Consider the following 23,771-nt stretch of genomic DNA (forward strand, 5'->3'; position numbering starts at 1 on the left):
TTTATTTAACTAATTATGTGACTTCTGAAGGTAATTGGTTGCACCAGATCTTATTTGGGGGCTTCATAGCAAAGGGGGTGAATACATATGCACGCACCACTTTTTCGTTATTTATTTTTTTTAAATTTTTTAAATCAAATTTTTTTTTTTTTTTCACTTCACCAATTTCAAATAAAAATCCATTTAAATTACAGGTTGTAATGCAACAAAATAGGAAAAACGCCAAGGGGGATGAATACTTTTGCAAGGCACTGTAGGTCCATTAAAATTTCGACATACTTTTGATCTAGTTTTAGACATTCAAGAGTATCCTGGAGTGTTTATATAACCCATAATAATAACCCCCCAACCCCCCACAACCCCCCGAAACAAATATATATATTATTTTTTCACTCAACCCTCCCGCGGGACGGATTGAATGGGTTCATGGGGCCGGATCATAGAGGAACAACATCTAGAACATGGAGGGGCCTCAGATTTACTAATCTCATCATGTAAAGAGCATCTCATTTCATATTGTTATGAAATAATGTTCTGATGTTCTATATAATAAACTTTAACTAGATCTAAAAAAAATGTTAGCTAATGGAGTGACTGTCAGTGACTGACATAACAAGACAGAAACTGCTGATGCAACACATTTAGAAATACACCTTTTCTACTATTCTAACTCAACAGTAAATTGAGACCCAGACTGAGTTCCTAAAATGTTGCCCATCCCAGATATAGAAATTAATATATGTAGACTTCTATGACCAATGCTGTCCACTCTGAGTTCTTACTCTCTGTGACCAATGCTGTCCACTCTGAGTTCTTACTCTCTGTGACCAATGCTGTCCACTCTGAGTTCTTACTCTCTGTGGTTGGATCTTTGTAACCTTGTAGCGTCCCATCTGTATATTCCTGTGTGTTTAACACCTACTCTCCTGCAGCAGAGGGAGGGGACGTGGATGACCTCTGCAGGGGAGATCCTGGCTCTCCGGAGGGCCCTGCTCAACCCCATCACATGTCATCAGTTCCGGCGCTTCGTCTCTCTGAAGGGAGACTTCCTGGAGAATGACATCTTGTTCTGGCTGGAGGTCCAGAGGTACAAGGTAAGGCTGAACCAAACCTTCTTACACATAGAAATACATTAACTTCTATATTCTTACGTGTGACTATTTTGTCATAAAAGGTAAAGGGAAGGAAATGTTTGCATTGTGTTTTTGGCCTTATCCATTAAAATTGGACTGGCACTGTTATCTCTGAGGTCTACACTGGGCCTTGGTAATATGGTGCTGTTATCTCTGAGGTCTACACTGGGCTGTTATCTCTGAGGTCTACATTGGCCTTGGTAACCTGGTGCTGTTATCTCTGAGGTCTACACTGGGCCTTGGTAATATGGTGCTGTTATCTCTGAGGTCTACACTGAGCCTTGGTAATATGGTGCTGTTATCTCTGAGGTCTACACTGAGCCTTGGTAATATGGTGCTGTTATCTCTGAGGTCTACACTGGGCCTTGGTAATCTGGTGCTGTTATCTCTGAGGTCTACACTGGGCCTTGGTAACCTGGTGTTGTTATCTCTGAGGTCTACACTGGGCCTTGGTAATCTGGTGCTGTTATCTCTGAGGTCTACACTGGGCCTTGGTAATATAGTGCTGTTATCTCTGAGGTCTACACTGGGCCTTGGTAACCTGGTGCTGTTATCTCTGAGGTCTACACTGGGCCTTGGTAATCTGGTGCTGTTATCTCTGAGGTCTACACTGGGCCTTGGTAATCTGTCACTGTTATCTCTGAGGTCTACACTGGGCCTTGGTAATCTTCTTGAGTGAATAATAGATCTGTCCCTCCCCCCACCCATTAGGATCTGTGTCACTCCCACTGTTTGGAGGCTGTGGTCCAGGACAAGGTGTCCACCATCATCAGCTGTTTCATCCAGTCCTCCATCCCCCCGGCCCTGCAGATAGACATCCCCCCAGAGCAGGCAGCACACATCCTGGAGAGGAGGAGGGAGATGGGGCCCTACGTCTTCAGAGAGGCTCAGGTACACAGACAGACTCACTGGGGAAGATATACCTACTCAGGTAGAGAGACAGACAGGCTCACTGGGGAAGATATACCTACTCAGGTAGAGAGACAGACAGGCTCACTGGGGAAGATATACCTACTCAGGTAGAGAGACAGACAGGCTCACTGGGGAAGATATACCTACTCAGGTAGAGAGACAGACAGGCTCACTGGGGAAGATATACCTACTCAGGTAGAGAGACAGACAGGCTCACTGAGCAATATACACTGGGTGTACAAAACATTAGGAACACCTGCTCTTTCCATGACACAGACTGACCAGGTTAATCCAGGTGCCATGAATGTGTGCCATTCAGAGGGTGAAGGGGCAAGACAAAATATTTAAGTGCCTTTGAACGGGGTATGGTAGTAGGTGCCAGGCGCACCGGTTTGTGTGTGTCAAGAACTGCAACTTTTATGGGTTCTTCACGCTCAACAGTTTCCTGTGTGTATCAAGAATGGTCCACCACTCAAAGGACATCCAGCCAACTTGACACTCTATGAAGCATTGGAGTCAACGTGGGCCAGCATCCCTGTGGAACGCTTCGACACCTTGTCGAGTCCATGCCCCGACTGAGCGCAAAAGGGGGTGCAACTCAATATTAGGAAGGGTGTTCCTAACATTTTGTACACTATAGCAAGGATCCTGTATATTGACCTCGTGTGTGTGTGTGTGTGTGTGTGTGTCTCTGTCTCTGTCTCTGTCTCTCTCTCTCTCTCTCTCTCTCTCTCTCTCTTTCTCTCTCTCTCTCTCTGTCTCTCTCTGTCTCTCTCTCTCTCTCTCTCTCTCTCTCTCCCTGTCTCTCTCTCTCTCTCTCTCTCTCTCTCTCTCTCGCTCTCTCTCTCTCTCTCTCTCTCTCTCTCTCTCTCTCTCTCTCTCTCTCTCTCTCTCTCTCTCTCTCTCTCTCTCTCTCTCTCTTTTTTTTTTTTTTCTCTCTCTCTCTCTCTCTCTCTGTCTCTGTCTCTGTCTCTGTCTCTCTCTCTCTCTCTCTCTCTCTCTCTCTCTCTCCCTGTCTCTCTCTCTCTCTCTCTCTCTCTCTCTCGCTTTCTCTCTCTCTCTCTAGTAGATGTGTGTGTTCAGTGAGCTGCTGAAGCTGTGGCCAGAGTTCTTGTCGTTCAGCAGCAGTGTGGAGGAGGAGGAGGTGCTGCCAGTGCTGGAGAACAGGATGAACAAACAGAACGCTAAACTACAGCGCCGCAGGAGGAGAGAGGAGGAGGAGGAAGAGGAGAGGAGAGCCCAGGAGGAGGTGGAGAGGTTTTCAGAGGAGGAGAAACACAGAGGACTACAGGAGAGCAGAGAGCTGCTTTACCCTAGCCAACAGGTACACACCTCTACTACCATAAGCAAGCCCTAACAGTGTTCAAACTACAACTCATCTCTGTAGGGTTATTACTGTGGTGTCTGACATGTTGTGTCCTCCCTCAGTTGTTGTGGTCTTACTGGTCCTACTCTCTGTCTCTTCTATAACAGTTGTCTTGGTCCTACTCTAAGTATATGGTAGCCCTGGAGAGAGAGGAGGTGCTGCTGAGGAGACAGGCCCAGCTGGGAGTCACCTCCTTCTCCACTGGGACAGGTAGGAGTCCAGTCCAGTCCATGCCTACAGTGTCTCTACACAGTACAGTACAGTCTGGTCCTCTCTACAGTACAGTACAGTCTGGTCCTCTCTACAGTACAGTCTGGTCCTCTCTACAGTACAGTATGGTCCTCTCTACAGTACAGTACAGTCTGGTCCTCTCTACAGTACAGTCTGGTCCTCTCTACAGTACAGTATGGTCCTCTCTACAGTACAGTACAGTCTGGTCCTCTCTACAGTACAGTCTGGTCCTCTCTACAGTACAGTACAGTCTGGTCCTCTCTACAGTACAGTACAGTCTGGTCCTCTCTACAGTACAGTCTGGTCCTCTCTACAGTACAGTACAGTCTGGTCCTCTCTACAGTACAGTACAGTCTGGTCCTCTCTACAGTACAGTCTGGTCCTCTCTACAGTACAGTACAGTCTGGTCCTCTCTACAGTACAGTCTGGTCCTCTCTACAGTACAGTACAGTCTGGTCCTCTCTACAGTACAGTCTGGTCCTCTCTACAGTACAGTATGGTCCTCTCTACAGTACAGTCTGGTCCTCTCTACAGTACAGTACAGTCTGGTCCTCTCTACAGTACAGTACAGTACAGTCTGGTCCTCTCTACAGTACAGTACAGTCTGGTCCTCTCTATAGTACAGTACAGTCTGGTCCTCTCTACAGTACAGTACAGTCTGGTCCTCTCTACAGTACAGTCTGGTCCTCTCTACAGTACAGTACCGTCTGGTCCTCTCTACAGTACAGTACAGTCTGGTCCTCTCTACAGTACAGTCTGGTCCTCTCTACAGTACAGTATGGTCCTCTCTACAGTACAGTACAGTCTGGTCCTCTCTACAGTACAGTCTGGTCCTCTCTACAGTACAGTACAGTCTGGTCCTCTCTACAGTACAGTACAGTCTGGTCCTCTCTACAGTACAGTACAGTCTGGTCCTCTCTACAGTACAGTATGGTCCTCTCTACAGTACAGTACAGTCTGGTCCTCTCTACAGTACAGTCTGGTCCTCTCTACAGTACAGTACAGTCTGGTCCTCTCTACAGTACAGTACAGTCTGGTCCTCTCTACAGTACAGTATGGTCCTCTCTACAGTACAGTACAGTCTGGTCCTCTCTACAGTACAGTACAGTCTGGTCCTCTCTACAGTACAGTCTGGTCCTCTCTACAGTACAGTCTGGTCCTCTCTACAGTACAGTATGGTCCTCTCTACAGTACAGTACAGTCTGGTCCTCTCTACAGTACAGTACAGTCTGGTCCTCTCTACAGTACAGTACAGTCTGGTCCTCTCTACAGTACAGTACAGTATGGTCCTCTCTACAGTACAGTACAGTACAGTCTGGTCCTCTCTACAGTACAGTATGGTCCTCTCTACAGTACAGTACAGTCTGGTCCTCTCTACAGTACAGTACAGTCTGGTCCTCTCTACAGTACAGTACAGTCTGGTCCTCTCTACAGTACAGTACAGTCTGGTCCTCTCTACAGTACAGTACAGTACTGTCTGGTCCTTTCTACAGTACAGTACAGTACAGTATAGTCTGGTCCTCTCTACAATACAGTATGGTCCTCTCTACAGTACAGTACAGTCTGGTCCTCTCTACAGTACAGTACAGTCTGGTCCTCTCTACAGTACAGTACAGTACAGTATGGTCCTCTCTACGGTACAGTACAGTACAGTCTGGTCCTCTCTACAGTACAGTACAGTCTGGTCCTCTCTACAGTACAGTACAGTCTGGTCCTCTCTACAGTACAGTACAGTCTGGTCCTCTCTACAGTGCAGTACAGTATGGTCCTCTCTACAGTACAGTACAGTCTGGTCCTCTCTACAGTACAGTACAGTACAGTACAGTCTGGTCCTCTCTACAGTACAGTACAGTACAGTCTGGTCCTCTCTACAGTACAGTACAGTCTGGTCCTCTCTACGGTACAGAACAGTACAGTCTGGTCCTCTCTACAGTACAGTACAGTCTGGTCCTCTCTACGGTACAGTACAGTCTGGTCCTCTCTACAGTACAGTATGCCTCTCTACAGTACAGTACAGTCTGGTCCTCTCTACAGTACAGTACAGTCTGGTCCTCTCTACAGTAAAATACAGTACAGTCTGGTCCTCTCTACAGTACAGTACAGTATAGTCTGGTCCTCTCTACAGTACAGTACAGTCTGGTCCTCTCTACAGTACAGTACAGTACAGTCTGGTCCTCTCTACAGTACAGTACAGTATAGTCTGGTCCTCTCTACAGTACAGTACAGTCTGGTCCTCTCTACAGTACAGTACAGTCTGGTCCTCTCTACAGTACAGTACAGTACAGTCTGGTCCTCTCTACAGTACAGTACAGTCTGGTCCTCTCTACAGTACAGTACAGTACAGTCTGGTCCTCTCTACAGTACAGTCTGGTCCTCTCTACGGTACAGTACAGTCTGGTCCTCTCTACAGTAGAGTACAGTACAGTCTGGTCCTCTCTACAGTACAGTACAGTCTGGTCCTCTCTACAGTACAGTACAGTACAGTCTGGTCCTCTCTACAGTACAGTACAGTCTGGTCCTCTCTACAGTACAGTACAGTCTGGTCCTCTCTACAGTACAGTCTGGTCCTCTCTACAGTACAGTACAGTCTGGTCCTCTCTACAGTACAGTACAGTCTGGTCCTCTCTACAGTACAGTCTGGTCCTCTCTACAGTACAGTACAGTCTGGTCCTCTCTACAGTACAGTACAGTCTGGTCCTCTCTACAGTACAGTACAGTCTGGTCCTCTCTACAGTACAGTACAGTCTGGTCCTCTCTACAGTACAGTCTGGTCCTCTCTACAGTACAGTACAGTCTGGTCCTCTCTACAGTACAGTACAGTACAGTCTGGTCCTCTCTACAGTACAGTACAGTCTGGTCCTCTCTACAGTACAGTACAGTCTGGTCCTCTCTACAGTACAGTACAGTCTGGTCCTCTCTACAGTACAGTCTGGTCCTCTCTACAGTACAGTACAGTCTGGTCCTCTCTACAGTACAGTCTGGTCCTCTCTACAGTACAGTACAGTCTGGTCCTCTCTACAGTACAGTACAGTCTGGTCCTCTCTACGGTACAGTACAGTCTGGTCCTCTCTACGGTACAGTACAGTACAGTCTGGTCCTCTCTTCAGTACAGTACAGTCTGGTCCTCTCTACAGTACAGTACAGTACAGTCTGGTCCTCTCTACAGTACAGTACAGTACAGTATGGTCCTCTCTACAGTACAGTACAGTCTGGTCCTCTCTACAGTACAGTCTGGTCCTCTCTACAGTACAGTACAGTCTGGTCCTCTCTACAGTACAGTACAGTCTGGTCCTCTCTACAGTACAGTCTGGTCCTCTCTACAGTACAGTACAGTACAGTCTGGTCCTCTCTACAGTACAGTACCGTCTGGTCCTCTCTACAGTACAGTCTGGTCCTCTCTACAGTACAGTATGGTCCTCTCTACAGTACAGTACAGTCTGGTCCTCTCTACAGTACAGTCTGGTCCTCTCTACAGTACAGTACAATCTGGTCCTCTCTACAGTACAGTCTGGTCCTCTCTACAGTACAGTACAGTCTGGTCCTCTCTACAGTACGGTATGGTCCTCTCTACAGTACAGTACAGTCTGGTCCTCTCTACAGTACAGTACAGTCTGGTCCTCTCTACAGTACAGTATAGTCTGGTCCTCTCTACAGTACAGTATGGTCCTCTCTACAGTACAGTACAGTCTGGTCCTCTCTACAGTACAGTACAGTCTGGTCCTCTCTACAGTACAGTCTGGTCCTCTCTACAGTACAGTCTGGTCCTCTCTACAGTACAGTATGGTCCTCTCTACAGTACAGTACAGTCTGGTCCTCTCTACAGTACAGTACAGTCTGGTCCTCTCTACAGTACAGTACAGTCTGGTCCTCTCTACAGTACAGTACAGTATGGTCCTCTCTACAGTACAGTACAGTACAGTCTGGTCCTCTCTACAGTACAGTATGGTCCTCTCTACAGTACAGTACAGTCTGGTCCTCTCTACAGTACAGTACAGTCTGGTCCTCTCTACAGTACAGTACAGTCTGGTCCTCTCTACAGTACAGTACAGTCTGGTCCTCTCTACAGTACAGTACAGTACAGTCTGGTCCTCTCTACAGTACAGTATGGTCCTCTCTACAGTACAGTACAGTCTGGTCCTCTCTACAGTACAGTACAGTCTGGTCCTCTCTACAGTACAGTACAGTCTGGTCCTCTCTACAGTACAGTCTGGTCCTCTCTACAGTACAGTCTGGTCCTCTCTACAGTACAGTCTGGTCCTCTCTACAGTACAGTACAGTCTGGTCCTCTCTACAGTACAGTACAGTCTGGTCCTCTCTACAGTACAGTCTGGTCCTCTCTACGGTACAGTACAGTCTGGTCCTCTCTACAGTACAGTCTGGTCCTCTCTACAGTACAGTACAGTCTGGTCCTCTCTACAGTACAGTACAGTCTGGTCCTCTCTACAGTACAGTCTGGTCCTCTCTACGGTACAGTACAGTCTGGTCCTCTCTACAGTACAGTCTGGTCCTCTCTACAGTACAGTACAGTCTGGTCCTCTCTACAGTACATTCTGGTCCTCTCTACAGTACAGTACAGTCTGGTCCTCTCTACAGTACAGTCTGGTCCTCTCTACAGTGCAGTACAGTCTGGTCCTCTAAACAGTACAGTATAGTCTGGTCCTCTCTACAGTACAGTACAGTCTGGTCCTCTCTACAGTACAGTCTGGTCCTCTCTACAGTACAGTACAGTCTGGTCCTCTCTACAGTACAGTCTGGTCCTCTCTACAGTACAGTCTGGTCCTCTCTACAGTACAGTCTGGTCCTCTCTACAGTACAGTACAGGCCTCTCCTACGTGTCTACAGTACAGTACATTACAGCTATGGCTCATTCTCAAAGGGTCTCTACAGCACTACACAGTGGTTCCCCAGTGAGTGTGTTAATGCGCTGTAGTTTTACGTTAGCTGGAGCCTGCTCAGGCCGTGTGGTTGTCGTAATGAAGCGTGGTGTTAATGTCTTTCTAATGGGACTCTGAGGAGAGTTCCTCCAGTCAGACTACACATGGTTATCATCATGATCCTTCTGTCTACATAGAAAGAGAGACCTACTCTATGTGGAACTAGCTTTGGGACAGATCTCTTGTGATTGACAATGGAAAGAGACCTACTCTATGTGGAACTAGCTTTGGGACAGATCTCTTGTGATTGACAATGGAAAGAGACCTACTCTATGTGGACCTAGCTTTGGGACAGATCTCTTGTGATTGACAATGGAAAGAGACCTACTCTATGTGGAACTAGCTTTGGGACAGATCTCTTGTGATTGACAATGGAAAGAAACCTACTCTATGTGGACCTAGCTTTGGGACAGATCTCTTGTGATTGACAATGGAAAGAGACCTACTCTATGTGGACCTAGCTTTGGGACAGATTTTACATTTACATTTTAGTCATTTAGCAGATGCTCTTATCCAGAGCGACTTACAGTTAGTGAATACATATTTTTTTATACTGGCCCCCCGTGGGAATTGAACCCACAACCCTGGCGTTGCAAACGCCATGCTCTATCAACTGAGCTACATCCCTGCCGGCCATTCCCTCCCCTACCCTGGACGACGCTGGGCCAATTGTGCGCCGCCCATGAGTCTCCCGGTCGCGGCCGGCTGCGACAGAGCCTGGATTCGAACCAGGATCTCTAGTGGCACAGTTAGCACTGCGATGCAGTGCCTTAGACCACTGCGCCACTCAGATCTCTTGTGATTGACAATGGAAATAGACCTACTCTATGTGGAGCTAGCCAGGGCGTGTGTGTGTGTGTACTCCACTGTTCCTGGTTCAGGAGGGTTCAGGAGGGTTTCCATAGGAGGGGAAGAATCAAGTCAGCGCCGTCTGTCCTCACATTGCAAAAACACACCTGCAACATGTAGACTGAACTTTGACTGACAGAGCTTAACAACAATAACACTGTACTCTCCTCCTCTCACCTCTCCTCCAGACTCGTCCTCTGCCCACAGTCTGAAGTCGAAGGGCAGCAGACAGTCCAGACAGAGCCAACACCATGCCCAGCAGTGCTCTGTCCTCTCCCCCAGGACAGACAATGGGCTTGTTTGAGTGGTAAGGCTGAAGCCACCGACTGCAGACGGATCGTCGAGAAATTGAGTCCGGGGAGGTGCATCTGCTACAGCCTAAAGTCTGTCCGACAGGCAAGGCTCAGTGCAACACGGAAGTGTTGCCATTGTTTATAAAAGTTATTGTTTGTAATGTCTAAATGAACGTCTCCATCCCCCATATCACACACTGTAAATGTGTGTAACCTACATTGTACTAGGAACTGGGGAGAGAGCGCCTCAAATATCACATTCATTTGTACATACAGTGCCTTGCAAAAGTATTCATCCCACTTGGCGTTTTTTCCTATTTTGTTGCATTACAACCTGCAATTTAAATTGATTTTTATTTGGATTTCATGTAATGGACATACACAAAATAAATAACTGAAAAGTGGTGCGTGCATATGTATTCACCCCCTTTACTATGAAGCCCCTAAATAAGATCTGGTGCAACCAATTACCTTCAGATGTCACATAATTAGTTAAATAAAGTCCACCTGTGTGCAATCTGTGACACATGATCTGTCACATGATCTCAGTATATATACACCTGTTCTGAAAGGCCCCAGAGTCTGCAACACCACTAAGCAAGGGGCACCACCAAGCAAGCGGCACCATGAAGACCAAGGAGCTCTCCAAACAGGTCAGGGACAAAGTTGTGGAGAAGTACAGATCAGGGTTGGGTTATAAAAAAATATACGAAACTTTGAACATCCCACGGAGCACCATTAAATCCATTATTGAAAAATTGAAAGAATATGGCACCACAACAAACCTGCCAAGAGAGGGCCGCCCACCAAAACTCACGGTCCAAGCAATGAGGGCATTAATTAGAGAGGCAACAAAGAGACCAAAGATAACCCTGAAGGAGCTGCAAAGCTCCACAGCGGAGATTGGAGTATCTGTCGATAGGACCACTTTAAGCCGTACACACCACAGAGCTGGGCTTTACGGAAGAGTGGCCAGAAAAAAGCCATTGCTTAAAGAAAAAAATAAGCAAACATGTTTGGTGTTCGCCAAAAGCCATGTGGGAGACTCCCCAAACATATGGAAGAAGGTACTCTGGTCAGATGAGACTAAAATTGAGCTTTTTGGCCATCAAGGAAAACGCTATGTCTGGCGCAAACCCAACACCTCTCATCACCCAGAGAACATCGGCAGGGACTGGGAAACTGGTCAGAATTGAAGGAATGATGGATGGCGCTAAATACAGGGAAATTCTTGAGGGAAACCTGTTTCAGTCTTCCAGAGATTTGAGACTGGGACGGAGGTTCACCTTCCAGCAGGACAATGACCCTAAGCATACTGCTAAAGCAACACTCGAGTGGTTTAAGGGGAAACATTTAAATGTCTTGGAATGGCCTAGTCAAAGCCCAGACCTCAATCCAATTGAGAATCTGTGGTATGACTTAAAGATTGCTGTACACCAGCGGAACCCATCCAACTTGAAGGAGCTGGAGCAGTTTTGCCTTGAAGAATGGGCAAAAATCCCAGTGGCTAGATGTGCCAAGCTTATAGAGACATACCCCAAGAGACTTGCAGCTCTAATTGCTGCAAAAGGTGGCTCTACAAAGTATTGACTTTGGGGGGGGTGAATAGTTATGCACGCTCAAGTTTTCAGTTTTTTTGTCTTATTTCTTGTTTGTTTCACCCAAAAAAATATTTTGCATCTTCAAAGTGGTAGGCATGTTGTGTAAATCAAATGATACAAACCCCCCAAAAAATCAAATTTAATTCCAGGTTGTAAGGCAACAAAATAGGAAAAATGCCAAGGGGGGTGAATACTTTCGCAAGCCGCTGTTTACATGAATCGCAGCAAAGTTGCTTCCTGTTTAGTCACGTCTTTGGTCCTGTTCGCATGGGTCAAATAAAAACACTAATGATTGTTTGACAAATACATGTAGTTCCTCCCACAATGCCGTTGGTGTCTGCAAGTTGCAGTTGGTGAGGAGCAACTGCAGAAATGTTGCAGTCAACTTCATGACCTTCGATCACATGGTTGTGGTAAAGTTCATGCAGTCGACATGTAGGCGCAAGTCGGACAATTTGTATCCCCATAATGCAACACACTTCGAAAGGCGGTGACCAATGATTGTCACCAACTTGACAAAAGTGATCTACTCGAACGCGCCCAGTGGCAGGCAGACAGACAGCGCTAATGTCGCCTCCTTGTGGCTTTGTCAGTATAATACTGAGCACTAATGTGCTTCTGTGCTTGCAATCCAACCCTGAACAATACATTGTAGATCGACTAACTTTGATAAAAACCTGAGCATGTATTATTGGTAAAGGGAATTACGCAACCATCACAACTTCAATATTTTATTAGAATGTCATTTATTCAACTATTAATACAATATATGATCCATGTAGACCACCAGGGGGAGCCCCACTCCCCTTAGACCAGGGTGTCAAACTCATTCCATGGAGGGCCTAGTGTCTGCTGGTTTTTGGATTTTCCTTTGAATTAAGACATAGACAACCAGGTGAGGGGAGTTCCTTACTAAGACCTGGACAACCAGGTGAGGGGAGTTCCTTACTAATTAGTGACCTTAATTCATCAATCAAGTACAAGGGAGTAGCGAAAACCCGCAGACACTCGGCCCTCCGTGGAATGAGTTTGACACGTGATGCAGACATCAAAAGCATTAGAGTACAAAATGATGTATTATTCCACAAAGCTGTGTTTTAACACAATAAAAAAAGGTACTGTGATAATGATCTTGGCATGAACTGAAAATACACATTAAACATCTCATCATAATGTGTTACGTCTTCTAGAAAAATACATAGGAAAAACAAAAAAGCAACAACATATTTTGGTCGACAGCTTGGATATGAACCATTATATTCCTTCTACCAGCGTTCGTCTGACTCGTCCAACATTTACACTGCTCCCCCCACTGGCACCGTGACAACGGTCAGAGTGGCTGTCAGCATTAAGAGGTTTAAACAGCTCAGTTATACGCAATAATAAAGAGCACTGAGAAACTCAAGTCAAGGACAATATGACGGGTGAATGTGTGCGTCCCAAATAGCACCCTATTCCCTACATAGTGCCCTATGGGGCCTGGTCAAAAAGTAGTGCACTATATAGGGAATAGGGTGCCAGTTGGGACGTACTGAATATTAGACGTCATACTGTAGCCCCTCCACAGTCTCCTCGACATTAGTGTTCACTGCCACAGGGGATGGGTGTTTTAACTGTGTTTTATTTAAATGTTTAAGAGTAAATCAAAGTTTAAACCCTCTTCCCTTGTTCTATGATAGGGTGCTCTGTTACTTAATGCTTAAAGAGGACATTAAACCTTAAAGGCAGTTTGTGGATGTTCAACCTAAAGAGGGAGTGCAACAGGTGTGTTCAGGTGTACGTGTGTGTCTGTAAAGGTGTGTGTGTGTGTGTGTGTGTTAGAGTCTCTGTGTCAGTAGGAAGCCGATGCGCAGCGCCTTGTTCTTGACCATGGTGAACTTAGAGACGAACACGGCGGCGTGGGCGGGCGGGGTTGAGGGGGAGGGGGAGGGGAGGAGGGAGGGAGGGGGTGAGGGGGGAGGGGGGAGGGGGAGGGGGGAGGGGGAAGGAGGATAGCAGATGAGAGGAAGAGAGAGGTTTAGTGATGTTTCCTGCATGTTTTGAAATCTGAATATTTTTGTTCACTGTAATTCGCTAAGGATAAACGCGTCTGCTAAAGGACCATATGATGATCACACACACACCAAGACCCCCCCTCACCCCTACCTCTACATCGTTGGTGAGTCTCTGCTGCTGCAGCGTGAGCGTCAGCGCCCCCAGGTGGTGGGGGTCTTGTTGACAGGCCACCTCAGTGATGGGGAAGGCCTGCTGCAGCGTGAGCGTCAGCGCCCCCAGGTGGTGGGGGTCTTGTTGACAGGCCACCTCAGTGATGGGGAAGGCCTGCTGCAGCGTGAGCGTCAGCGCCCCCAGGTGGTGGGGGTCTTGTTGACAGGCCACCTCAGTGATGGGGAAGGCCTGCTGCAGCGTGAGCGTCAGCGCCCCCAGGTGGTGGGGGTCTTGTTGACAGGCCACCTCAGTGATGGGGAAGGCCTGCTGCAGCGTGAGCGTCAGCGCCCCCAGGTGGTGGGGGGTCTTGTTGACAGGCCACCTCAGTGATGGGGAAGGCCTGCTGCAGCGTGAGCGTCAGCGCCCCCAGGTGGTGGGGGGTCTTGTTGACAGGCCACCTCAGTGATGGGGAAGGCCTGCTGCAGCGTGAGCGTCAGCGCCCCCAGGTGGTGGGGTCTTGTTGACAGGCCACCTCAGTGATGGGGAAGGCCTGCTGCAGCGTGAGCGTCAGCGCCCCCAGGTGGTGGGGGTCTTGTTGACAGGCCACCTCAGTGATGGGGAAGGCCTGCTGCAGCGTGAGCGTCAGCGCCCCCAGGTGGTGGGGGTCTTGTTGACAGGCCACCTCAGTGATGGGGAAGGCCTGCTGCAGCGTGAGCGTCAGCGCCCCCAGGTGGTGGGGGTCTTGTTGACAGGCCACCTCAGTGATGGGGAAGGCCTGCTGCAGCGTGAGCGTCAGCGCCCCCAGGTGGTGGGGGGTCTTGTTGACAGGCCACCTCAGTGATGGGGGAAGGCCTGCTGCAGCGTGAGCGTCAGCGCCCCCAGGTGGTGGGGGTCTTGTTGACAGGCCACCTCAGTGATGGGGAAGGCCTGCTGCAGCGTGAGCGTCAGCGCCCCCAGGTGGTGGGGGGTCTTGTTGACAGGCCACCTCAGTGATGGGGAAGGCCTGCTGCAGTGTGAGCGTCAGCGCCCCCAGGTGGTGGGGGTCTTGTTGACAGGCCACCTCAGTGATGGGGAAGGCCTGCTGCAGCGTGAGCGTCAGCGCCCCCAGGTGGTGGGGGTCTTGTTGACAGGCCACCTCAGTGATGGGGAAGGCCTGCTGTTGCGTGTCCTCAGACAGACTGACCACAAACCAACACCTCCCCTGTCAGCAGCAGACACCCAGCATGCTCCTGACCCGACCCAGACACCATCACCACCTCCATACACCCAGCATGCTCCTGACCCGACCCAGACACCATCACCACCTCCAGACACCCAGCATGCTCCTGACCCGACCCAGACACCATCACCACCTCCAGACACCCAGCATGCTCCTGACCCGACCCAGACACCATCACCACCTCCAGACACCCAGCATGCTCCTGACCCGACCCAGACACCATCACCACCTCCAGACACCCAGCATGCTCCTGACCCGACCCAGACACCATCACCACCTCCAGACACCCAGCATGCTCCTGACCCGACCCAGACACCATCACCACCTCCAGACACCCAGCATGCTCCTGACCCGACCCAGACACCATCACCACCTCCAGACACCCAGCATGCTCCTGACCCGACCCAGACACCATCACCACCTCCATACACCCAGCATGCTCCTGACCCGACCCAGACACCATCACCACCTCCAGACACCCAGCATGCTCCTGACCCGACCCAGACACCATCACCACCTCCAGACACCCAGCATGCTCCTGACCCGACCCAGACACCATCACCACCTCCAGACACCCAGCATGCTCCTGACCCGACCCAGACACCATCACCACCTCCAGACACCCAGCATGCTCCTGACCCGACCCAGACACCATCACCACCTCCAGACACCCAGCATGCTCCTGACCCGACCCAGACACCATCACCACCTCCAGACACCCAGCATGCTCCTGACCCGACCCAGACACCATCACCACCTCCAGACACCCAGCATGCTCCTGACCCGACCCAGACACCATCACCACCTCCAGACACCCAGCATGCTCCTGACCCGACCCAGACACCATCACCACCTCCAGACACCCAGCATGCTCCTGACCCGACCCAGACACCATCACCACCTCCAGACACCCAGCATGCTCCTGACCCGACCCAGACACCATCACCACCTCCATACACCCAGCATGCTCCTGACCCGACCCAGACACCATCACCACCTCCAGACACCCAGCATGCTCCTGACCCGACCCAGACACCATCACCACCTCCAGACACCCAGCATGCTCCTGACCCGACCCAGACACCATCACCACCTCCAGACACCCAGCATGCTCCTGACCCGACCCAGACACCATCACCACCTCCAGACACCCAGCATGCTCCTGACCCGACCCAGACACCATCACCACCTCCAGACACCCAGCATGCTCCTGACCCGACCCAGACACCATCACCACCTCCAGACACCCAGCATGCTCCTGACCCGACCCAGACACCATCACCACCTCCAGACACCCAGCATGCTCCTGACCCGACCCAGACACCCTCACCACCTCCAGACACCCAGCATGCTCCTGACCCGACCCAGACACCATCACCACCTCCAGACACCCAGCATGCTCCTGACCCGACCCAGACACCATCACCACCTCCAGACACCCAGCATGCTCCTGACCCGACCCAGACACCATCACCACCTCCAGACACCCAGCATGCTCCTGACCCGACCCAGACACCATCACCACCTCCAGACACCCAGCATGCTCCTGACCCGACCCAGACACCATCACCACCTCCAGACACCCAGCATGCTCCTGACCCGACCCAGACACCATCACCACCTCCAGACACCCAGCATGCTCCTGACCCGACCCAGACACCATCACCACCTCCATACACCCAGCATGCTCCTGACCCGACCCAGACACCATCACCACCTCCAGACACCCAGCATGCTCCTGACCCGACCCAGACACCATCACCACCTCCAGACACCCAGCATGCTCCTGACCCGACCCAGACACCATCACCACCTCCAGACACCCAGCATGCTCCTGACCCGACCCAGACACCATCACCACCTCCAGACACCCAGCATGCTCCTGACCCGACCCAGACACCATCACCACCTCCAGACACCCACCATGCTCCTGACCCGACCCAGACACCATCACCACCTCCAGACACCCAGCATGCTCCTGACCCGACCCAGACACCATCACCACCTCCAGACACCCAGCATGCTCCTGACCCGACCCAGACACCATCACCACCTCCAGACACCCAGCATGCTCCTGACCCGACCCAGACACCATCACCACCTCCAGACACCCAGCATGCTCCTGACCCGACCCAGACACCATCACCACCTCCAGACACCCAGCATGCTCCTGACCCGACCCAGACACCATCACCACCTCCAGACACCCAGCATGCTCCTGACCCGACCCAGACACCATCACCACCTCCATACACCCAGCATGCTCCTGACCCGACCCAGACACCATCACCACCTCCAGACACCCAGCATGCTCCTGACCCGACCCAGACACCATCACCACCTCCAGACACCCAGCATGCTCCTGACCCGACCCAGACACCATCACCACCTCCAGACACCCAGCATGCTCCTGACCCGACCCAGACACCATCACCACCTCCAGACACCCAGCATGCTCCTGACCCGACCCAGACACCATCACCACCTCCAGACACCCAGCATGCTCCTGACCCGACCCAGACACCATCACCACCTCCAGACACCCAGCATGCTCCTGACCCGACCCAGACACCATCACCACCTCCAGACACCCAGCATGCTCCTGACCCGACCCAGACACCATCACCACCTCCAGGGCCATGTGCACCTCTGGTCGACCCAGGGACTGGAGCATCTTCCTGGGGTGGGGAGGGAGGGAGGGAGGAAGAGGCACATTTGAAGAGGAGGCAGACACACACGCAGCACAGAGAGAGGTCAGCTGACAGATGAATATACAAGACTCCCATTAGGTAGATGGCAACATACACACACACACACACACACATGAACATAGGTGACCACGTATGTCCATACAAAATGTATCCACACACGTGAAGCGACTACATATGCTGTCTATTCAAACACTACCACATGTTTGGTAAAGGCCTTGGGCTGCGTTCAGCAGGGGGAAACCTACTGAACCTAGCAGGTAGGAAGGACATGAATAGTGAAGGCATGTCTGTTCTGTGTTCCACAGTGGTGTGCCTTAATGAACTCAGCCCTGCTATGGATGGATCTGGCTTTCCTCATGTCAAGGCCTTGATTCCCTGATCATTATTACATGACATCTATGGCCTTGATTCCCTGATCATTATTACATGACATCTATGGCCTTGATTCCCTGATCATTATTACATGACATCTATGGCCTTGATTCCCTGATCATTATTACATGACATCTATGGCCTTGATTCCCTGATCATTATTACATGACATCTATGGCATTCCTCTTTAGCAGGATGTCTCTCTCTCTCTCTGTAGTTTGGGTAGTGTGATGTCTCTCTCTCTCTCTGTAGTTTGGGTAGTGTGATGTCTCTCTCTCTCTCTGTAGTTTGGGTACTGTGATGTCTCTCTCTCTCTCTGTAGTTTGGGTAGTGTGATGTCTCTCTCTCTCTGTAGTTTGGGTAGTGTGATGTCTCTCTCTCTCTCTGTAGTTCGAGGAGTGTGATGTCTCTCTCTCTCTCTGTAGTTTGGGTAGTGTGATGTCTCTCTCTCCCTCTGTAGTTTGGGTAGTGTGATGTCTCTCTCTCTCTGTAGTTTGGGTAGTGTGATGTCTCTCTCCCTCTGTAGTTTGGGTAGTGTGATGTCTCTCTCTCTCTCTCTGTAGTTTGGGTAGTGTGATGTCTCTCTCTCTCTGTAGTTTGGGTAGTGTGATGTCTCTCTCTCTCTCTGTAGTTTGGGTAGTGTGATGTCTCTCTCTCCCTCTGTAGTTTGGGTAGTGTGATGTCTCTCTCTCTCTGTAGTTTGGGTAGTGTGATGTCTCTCTCCCTCTGTAGTTTGGGTAGTGTGATGTCTCTCTCTCTCTGTAGTTTGGGTAGTGTGATGTCTCTCTCCCTCTGTAGTTTGGGTAGTGTGATGTCTCTCTCTCTCTCTGTAGTTTGGGTAGTGTGATGTCTCTCTCTCTCTCTGTAGTTTGGGTAGTGTGATGTCTCTCTCTCTCTCTCTGTAGTTTGGGTAGTGTGATGTCTCTCTCTCTCTGTAGTTTGGGTAGTGTGATGTCTCTCTCTCTCTCTGTAGTTTGGGTAGTGTGATGTCTCTCTCTCTCTCTCTGTAGTTTGGGTAGTGTGATGTCTCTCTCCCTCTGTAGTTTGGGTAGTGTGATGTCTCTCTCTCTCTCTGTAGTTTGGGTAGTGTGATGTCTCTCTCTCTCTCTGTAGTTTGGGTAGTGTGATGTCTCTCTCTCTCTCTGTAGTTTGGGTAGTGTGATGTCTCTCTCTCTCTCTCTGTAGTTTGGGTAGTGTGATGTCTCTCTCCCTCTGTAGTTTGGGTAGTGTGATGTCTCTCTCTCTCTCTGTAGTTTGGGTAGTGTGATGTCTCTCTCTCTCTCTGTAGTTTGGGTAGTGTGATGTCTCTCTCTCTCTCTGTAGTTTGGGTAGTGTGATGTCTCTCTCTCTCTCTGTAGTTTGGGTAGTGTGATGTCTCTCTCTCTCTCTGTAGTTCGGGGAGTGTGATGTCTCTCTCCCTCTGTAGTTTGGGTAGTGTGATGTCTCTCTCTCTCTCTGTAGTTTGGGTAGTGTGATGTCTCTCTCTCTCTCTGTAGTTCGGGGAGTGTGATGTCTCTCTCTCTCTCTGTAGTTTGGGTAGTGTGATGTCTCTCTCCCTCTGTAGTTTGGGTAGTGTGATGTCTCTCTCTCTCTCTGTAGTTCGGGGAGTGTGATGTCTCTCTCTCTCTCTGTAGTTCGGGGAGTGTGATGTCTCTCTCTCTCTCTGTAGTTCGGGGAGTGTGATGTCTCTCTCTCTCTCTCTCTGTAGTTCGGGGAGTGTGATGTCTCTCTCTCTCTCTCTCTGTAGTTTGGGGAGTGTGATGTCTCTCTCTCTCTCTCTCTGTAGTTTGGGGAGTGTGATGTCTCTCTCTCTCTCTGTAGTTTGGGGAGTGTGATGTCTCTCTCTCTCTCTGTAGTTTGGGGAGTGTGATGTCTCTCTCTCTCTCTGTAGTTCGGGGAGTGTGATGTCTCTCTCTCTCTCTGTAGTTTGGGTAGTGTGATGTCTCTCTCTCTCTGTAGTTCGGGGAGTGTGATGTCTCTCTCTCTCTCTGTAGTTCGGGGAGTGTGATGTCTCTCTCTCTCTCTGTAGTTTGGGTAGTGTGATGTCTCTCTCTCTCTCTCTGTATTTTGGGTAGTGTGATGTATCTCTCTCTCTCTGTAGTTCGGGGAGTGTGATGTCTCTCTCTCTCTCTGTAGTTCGGGGAGTGTGATGTCTCTCTCCCTCTGTAGTTTGGGTAGTGTGATGTCTCTCTCTCTCTCTGTAGTTCGGGGAGTGTGATGTCTCTCTCTCTCTCTGTAGTTCGGGGAGTGTGATGTCTCTCTCTCTCTCTGTAGTTCGGGGAGTGTGATGTCTCTCTCTCTCTCTCTCTGTAGTTCGGGGAGTGTGATGTCTCTCTCTCTCTCTGTAGTTCGGGGAGTGTGATGTCTGTCCCGAGTGGCCTTAGACTGCTGCGCCACTCGGGAGGCCCTGTAATATTGCTGTTGATTAATGCGCACTGTCCCTGTAAAATAAATATTTCCATTGTCCTCCGAGAGTTGCTGAATCTCCTCTCTCCTTCAGTTTGCACCTTGGTTGGAAAGCAAGCTAGCGGCAGTGATCCCTTCCCTTCATAAAGGTGACGTGGCTGTTGGGGACCAGGGCTGTTGGGGACCAGGGCTGTTGGGGACCAGGGCTGTTGGGGACCAGGGCTGTTGGGGACCAGGGCTGTTGGGGACCAGGGCTGTTGGGGACCAGGGCTGTTGGGGACCAGGGCTGTTGGGGACCAGGGCTGTGTGTACAGTGGCTTGCCAAAGTATTCACCCCCCCTTGGCATTTTTCCTACTTTGTTGCCTTACAACCTGGAATTTAAATTGATTTTTGGGGGTTTGTATCATTTGATTTACACAACATGCCTACCACTTTGAAGATGCAAAATATTTTTTATTGCAAAACAAACAAGAAATAAGACCAAAAAAATGAAAACTTCAGCGTGCATAACTATTCACCCCCCCAAAGTCAATACTTTGTAGTGCCACCTTTTGCAACAATTATAGCTGCAGGTCTCTTGGGGTATGTCTCTATAAGCTCGGCACATCTAGCCACTGGGATTTTTGCCCATTCTTCAAGGGTAAACTGCTCCAGCTCCTTCAAGTTGGATGGGTTCCGCTGGTGTACAGCAATCTTTGTCATACCACAGATTCTCAATTGGATTGAGGTCTGGGCTTTCACTAGGCCATTCCAAGACATTTAAATGTTTCCCCTTAAACCACTCGAGTGTTGCTTTAGCAGTATGCTTAGGGTCACTGTCCTGCTGGAAGGTGAACCTCCGTCCCAGTCTCAAATCTCTGGAAGACTGAAACAGGTTTCCCTCAAGAATTTCCCTGTATTTAGCGCCATCCATCATTCCTTCAATTCTGACCAGTTTCCCAGTCCCTGCCGATGAAAAACATCCCCACAGCATGATGCTGCCACCACCATGCTTCACTGTGGGGATGGTGTTCTCCGGGTGATGAGAGGTGTTGGGTTTGCGCCAGACATAGCATTTTCCTTGATGGCCAAAAAGCTAAATTGTAGTCTCATCTGACCAGAGTACCTTCTTCCATATGTTTGGGGAGTCACCCACATGCCTTTTGGTGAACATCAAACGTGTTTGCTTTTTTTTTCTTTAAGCAATGGCTTTTTTCTGGCCACTCTTCCATAAAGCCCAGCTCTGTGGAGTGTATGGCTTAAGTGGTCCTATGGACAGATACTCCAATCTCCGCTGTGGAGCTTTGCAGCTCCTTCAGGGTTATCTTTGGTCTCTTTGTTGTCTCTCTGATTAATGCCCTCCTTGCCTGGTCTGTGAGTTTTGGTGGGCGGCCCTCTCTTGGCAGGTTTGTTGTGGTGCCATATTCTTTCAATTTTGTAATCATGGATTTAATGGTGCTCCGTGGGATGTTCAACGTTTCTGATATTTCTTTATAACCCAACCCTGATCTGTACTTCTCCACACCTTTGTCCCTGACCTGTTTGGAGAGCTCATTTTCTTCATGGTGCCCCTTGCTTGGTGGTGCCCCTTGCTTAGTGGTGTTGCAGACTCTGGGGCCTTTCAGAACAGGTGTATATATACTGAGATCATGTGACAGATCATGTGACACTTAGACACTTCGCCATCACGGTTGACAACTCCGCTGTGTCCTCCTCCCAGAGTGCGAAGAGCCTAGGCGTGACCCTGGACAACACCCTGTCGTTCTCCGCCAACATCAAGGCGGTGACCCGCTCCTGCAGGTTCATGCTCTACAACATTCGGAGAGTACGACCCTGCCTTACACAGGAAGCGGCACAGGTCCTAATCCAGGCACTTGTCATCTCCCGTCTGGACTACTGCAACTCGCTGTTGGCTGGCCTCCCTGCCTGTGCCATTAAACCCCTACAACTCATCCAGAATGCCGCAGCCCGTCTGGTGTTCAACCTTCCCAAGTTCTCTCACGTCACCCCCCTCCTCCGCACACTCCACTGGCTTCCACTTGAAGCTCGCATCCGCTACAAGACCATGGTGCTTGCCTATGGAGCAGTGAGGGGAACGGCACCTCTGTACCTTCGGGCTCTGATCAGTCCCTACACCCAAACGAGGGCATTGCGTTCATCCACCTCTGGCCTGCTGGCTCCCCTTCCTCTGCGGAAGCATAGTTCCCGCTCAGCCCAGTCAAAACTGTTCGCTGCTCTGGCACCCCAATGGTGGAACAAGCTCCCTCACGACGCCAGGACAGCGGAGTCACTCACCACCTTCCGGAGGCATTTGAAACCCCACCTCTTTAAGGAATACCTGGGATAGGATAAAGTAATCTTTTCCAAAATTGTAAAGTGGTTATCCCACTGGCTATAGGGTGAACGCACCAATTGGTGAGTCGCTCTGGATAAGAGCGTCTGCTAAATGACGTAAATGTGCCCTTGAGCAAGGCACTTAACCCTAATTGCTCCTGTAAGTCGCTCTGGATAAGAGCGTCTGCTAAATGACTAAAATGTAAATGTAAATGTAATTTAGGGGCTTCATAGCAAAGGGGGTGAATACATATGCACGCACCACTTTTCAGTTATTTATTTTTTAGAATGTTTTGAAACAAGTTTTTTTTTAAATTTCACTTCACCAATTTGGACTATTTTGTGTATGTCCATTACATGAAATCCATATAAAAATCCATTTCAATTACAGGTTGTAATGCAACAAAATAGGAAAAGCGCCAAGGGGGATGAATACTTTTGCAAGGCACTCTATGTGTGCTATAGAGGGCAGTTCTTACCAGACGTATTTGACGTGGCTGTTGGGGGCGAGGGCTGACTTCTGGTCTGCTGGGAGGTACAGCTGTTTGGGGAGCTGCCACAGACCAGCCCCATGAAGGATACCTGCTCAGGACAACACACACACACACACACACACACACACACACACACACACACACACACACACACACACACACACACACACACACACACACAGATGTAGAGTAGATCAAAGCAGGTTCAGTGTGGAGTAGACTAGCCACTACTCAGTCCCCAAGACCCACAGGATGAGTGATTGTGTGTATGTGTGTGTTCCTGTGTGTATGTGTTCCTGTGTGTGTTCCTGTGTGTGTGTATGTGTTCCTGTGTGTATGTGTTCCTGTGTGTGTTCCTGTGTGTGTGTATGTGTTCCTGTGTGTATGTGTGTGTGTGTTCCTGTGTGTGTGTATGTGTTCCTGTGTGTATGTGTTCCTGTGTGTGTTCCTGTGTGTATGTGTGTTTTGTGTTCCTGTGTGTATGTGTGTGTGTGTTCCTGTGTGTATGTGTGTGTGTGTTCCTGTGTGTATGTGTGTGTGTGTTCCTGTGTGTATGTGTGTGTGTGTTCCTGTGTGTATGTGTGTGTGTATGTGTTCCTGTGTGTATGTGTGTGTTCCTGTGTGTATGTGTGTGTGTTCCTCTGTATGTGTGTGTGTTCCTGTGTGTGTGTGTGTTCCTCTGTATGTGTGTGTGTTCCTGTGTGTGTGTGTGTGTTCCTGTGTGTGTGTGTGTGTTCCTGTGTGTGTGTGTGTGTGTTCCTGTGTGCATGTGTGTCTACATGTGCAGCTTG

General features: G+C 49.7%; 2 protein-coding genes across 2 annotated transcripts in view; one reads left to right on the forward strand and one right to left on the reverse strand.

Moving 5' to 3' along the window:
* The window catches only part of LOC121542315 (regulator of G-protein signaling 22-like), a 37,299-nt gene extending 27,288 nt beyond the window's left edge, over positions 1-10,011 (forward strand). The window contains exons 14-18 of the mRNA XM_041851714.2: positions 933-1,094; positions 1,845-2,024; positions 3,115-3,369; positions 3,519-3,621; positions 9,614-10,011. Of these exons, the coding sequence (XP_041707648.2) occupies positions 933-1,094; positions 1,845-2,024; positions 3,115-3,369; positions 3,519-3,621; positions 9,614-9,729 (816 nt within the window). The 3' untranslated portion in view covers positions 9,730-10,011. The remainder of the gene's footprint in view (positions 1-932; positions 1,095-1,844; positions 2,025-3,114; positions 3,370-3,518; positions 3,622-9,613) is intronic.
* Positions 10,012-14,561: 4,550 nt separating this feature from the next.
* LOC121543741 lies at positions 14,562-23,042 on the reverse strand. Its single transcript, XM_041853893.2, has 2 exons — positions 22,966-23,042; positions 14,562-17,361 (listed from the first exon to the last, which is right to left on the reverse strand). The coding sequence occupies exon 2, from the start codon at positions 17,355-17,357 to the stop codon at positions 14,634-14,636; it is 2,724 nt and encodes a 907-aa protein (XP_041709827.2). The 5' UTR covers positions 17,358-17,361; positions 22,966-23,042; the 3' UTR covers positions 14,562-14,633.
* Between the last annotated feature and the right edge of the window lie 729 nt (positions 23,043-23,771).

The sequence above is a fragment of the Coregonus clupeaformis genome, chromosome 28, assembly GCF_020615455.1.
Source record: "Coregonus clupeaformis isolate EN_2021a chromosome 28, ASM2061545v1, whole genome shotgun sequence".
NCBI classification, from domain to species: Eukaryota; Metazoa; Chordata; class Actinopteri; order Salmoniformes; family Salmonidae; genus Coregonus; species Coregonus clupeaformis.

Coding starts and splice junctions, on each gene's coding strand:
- LOC121543741 (XM_041853893.2), bottom strand. CDS start 17,357: ATGCTCCAGTCCCTGGGTCGACCAGAGGTGCACATGGCCCTGGAGGTG.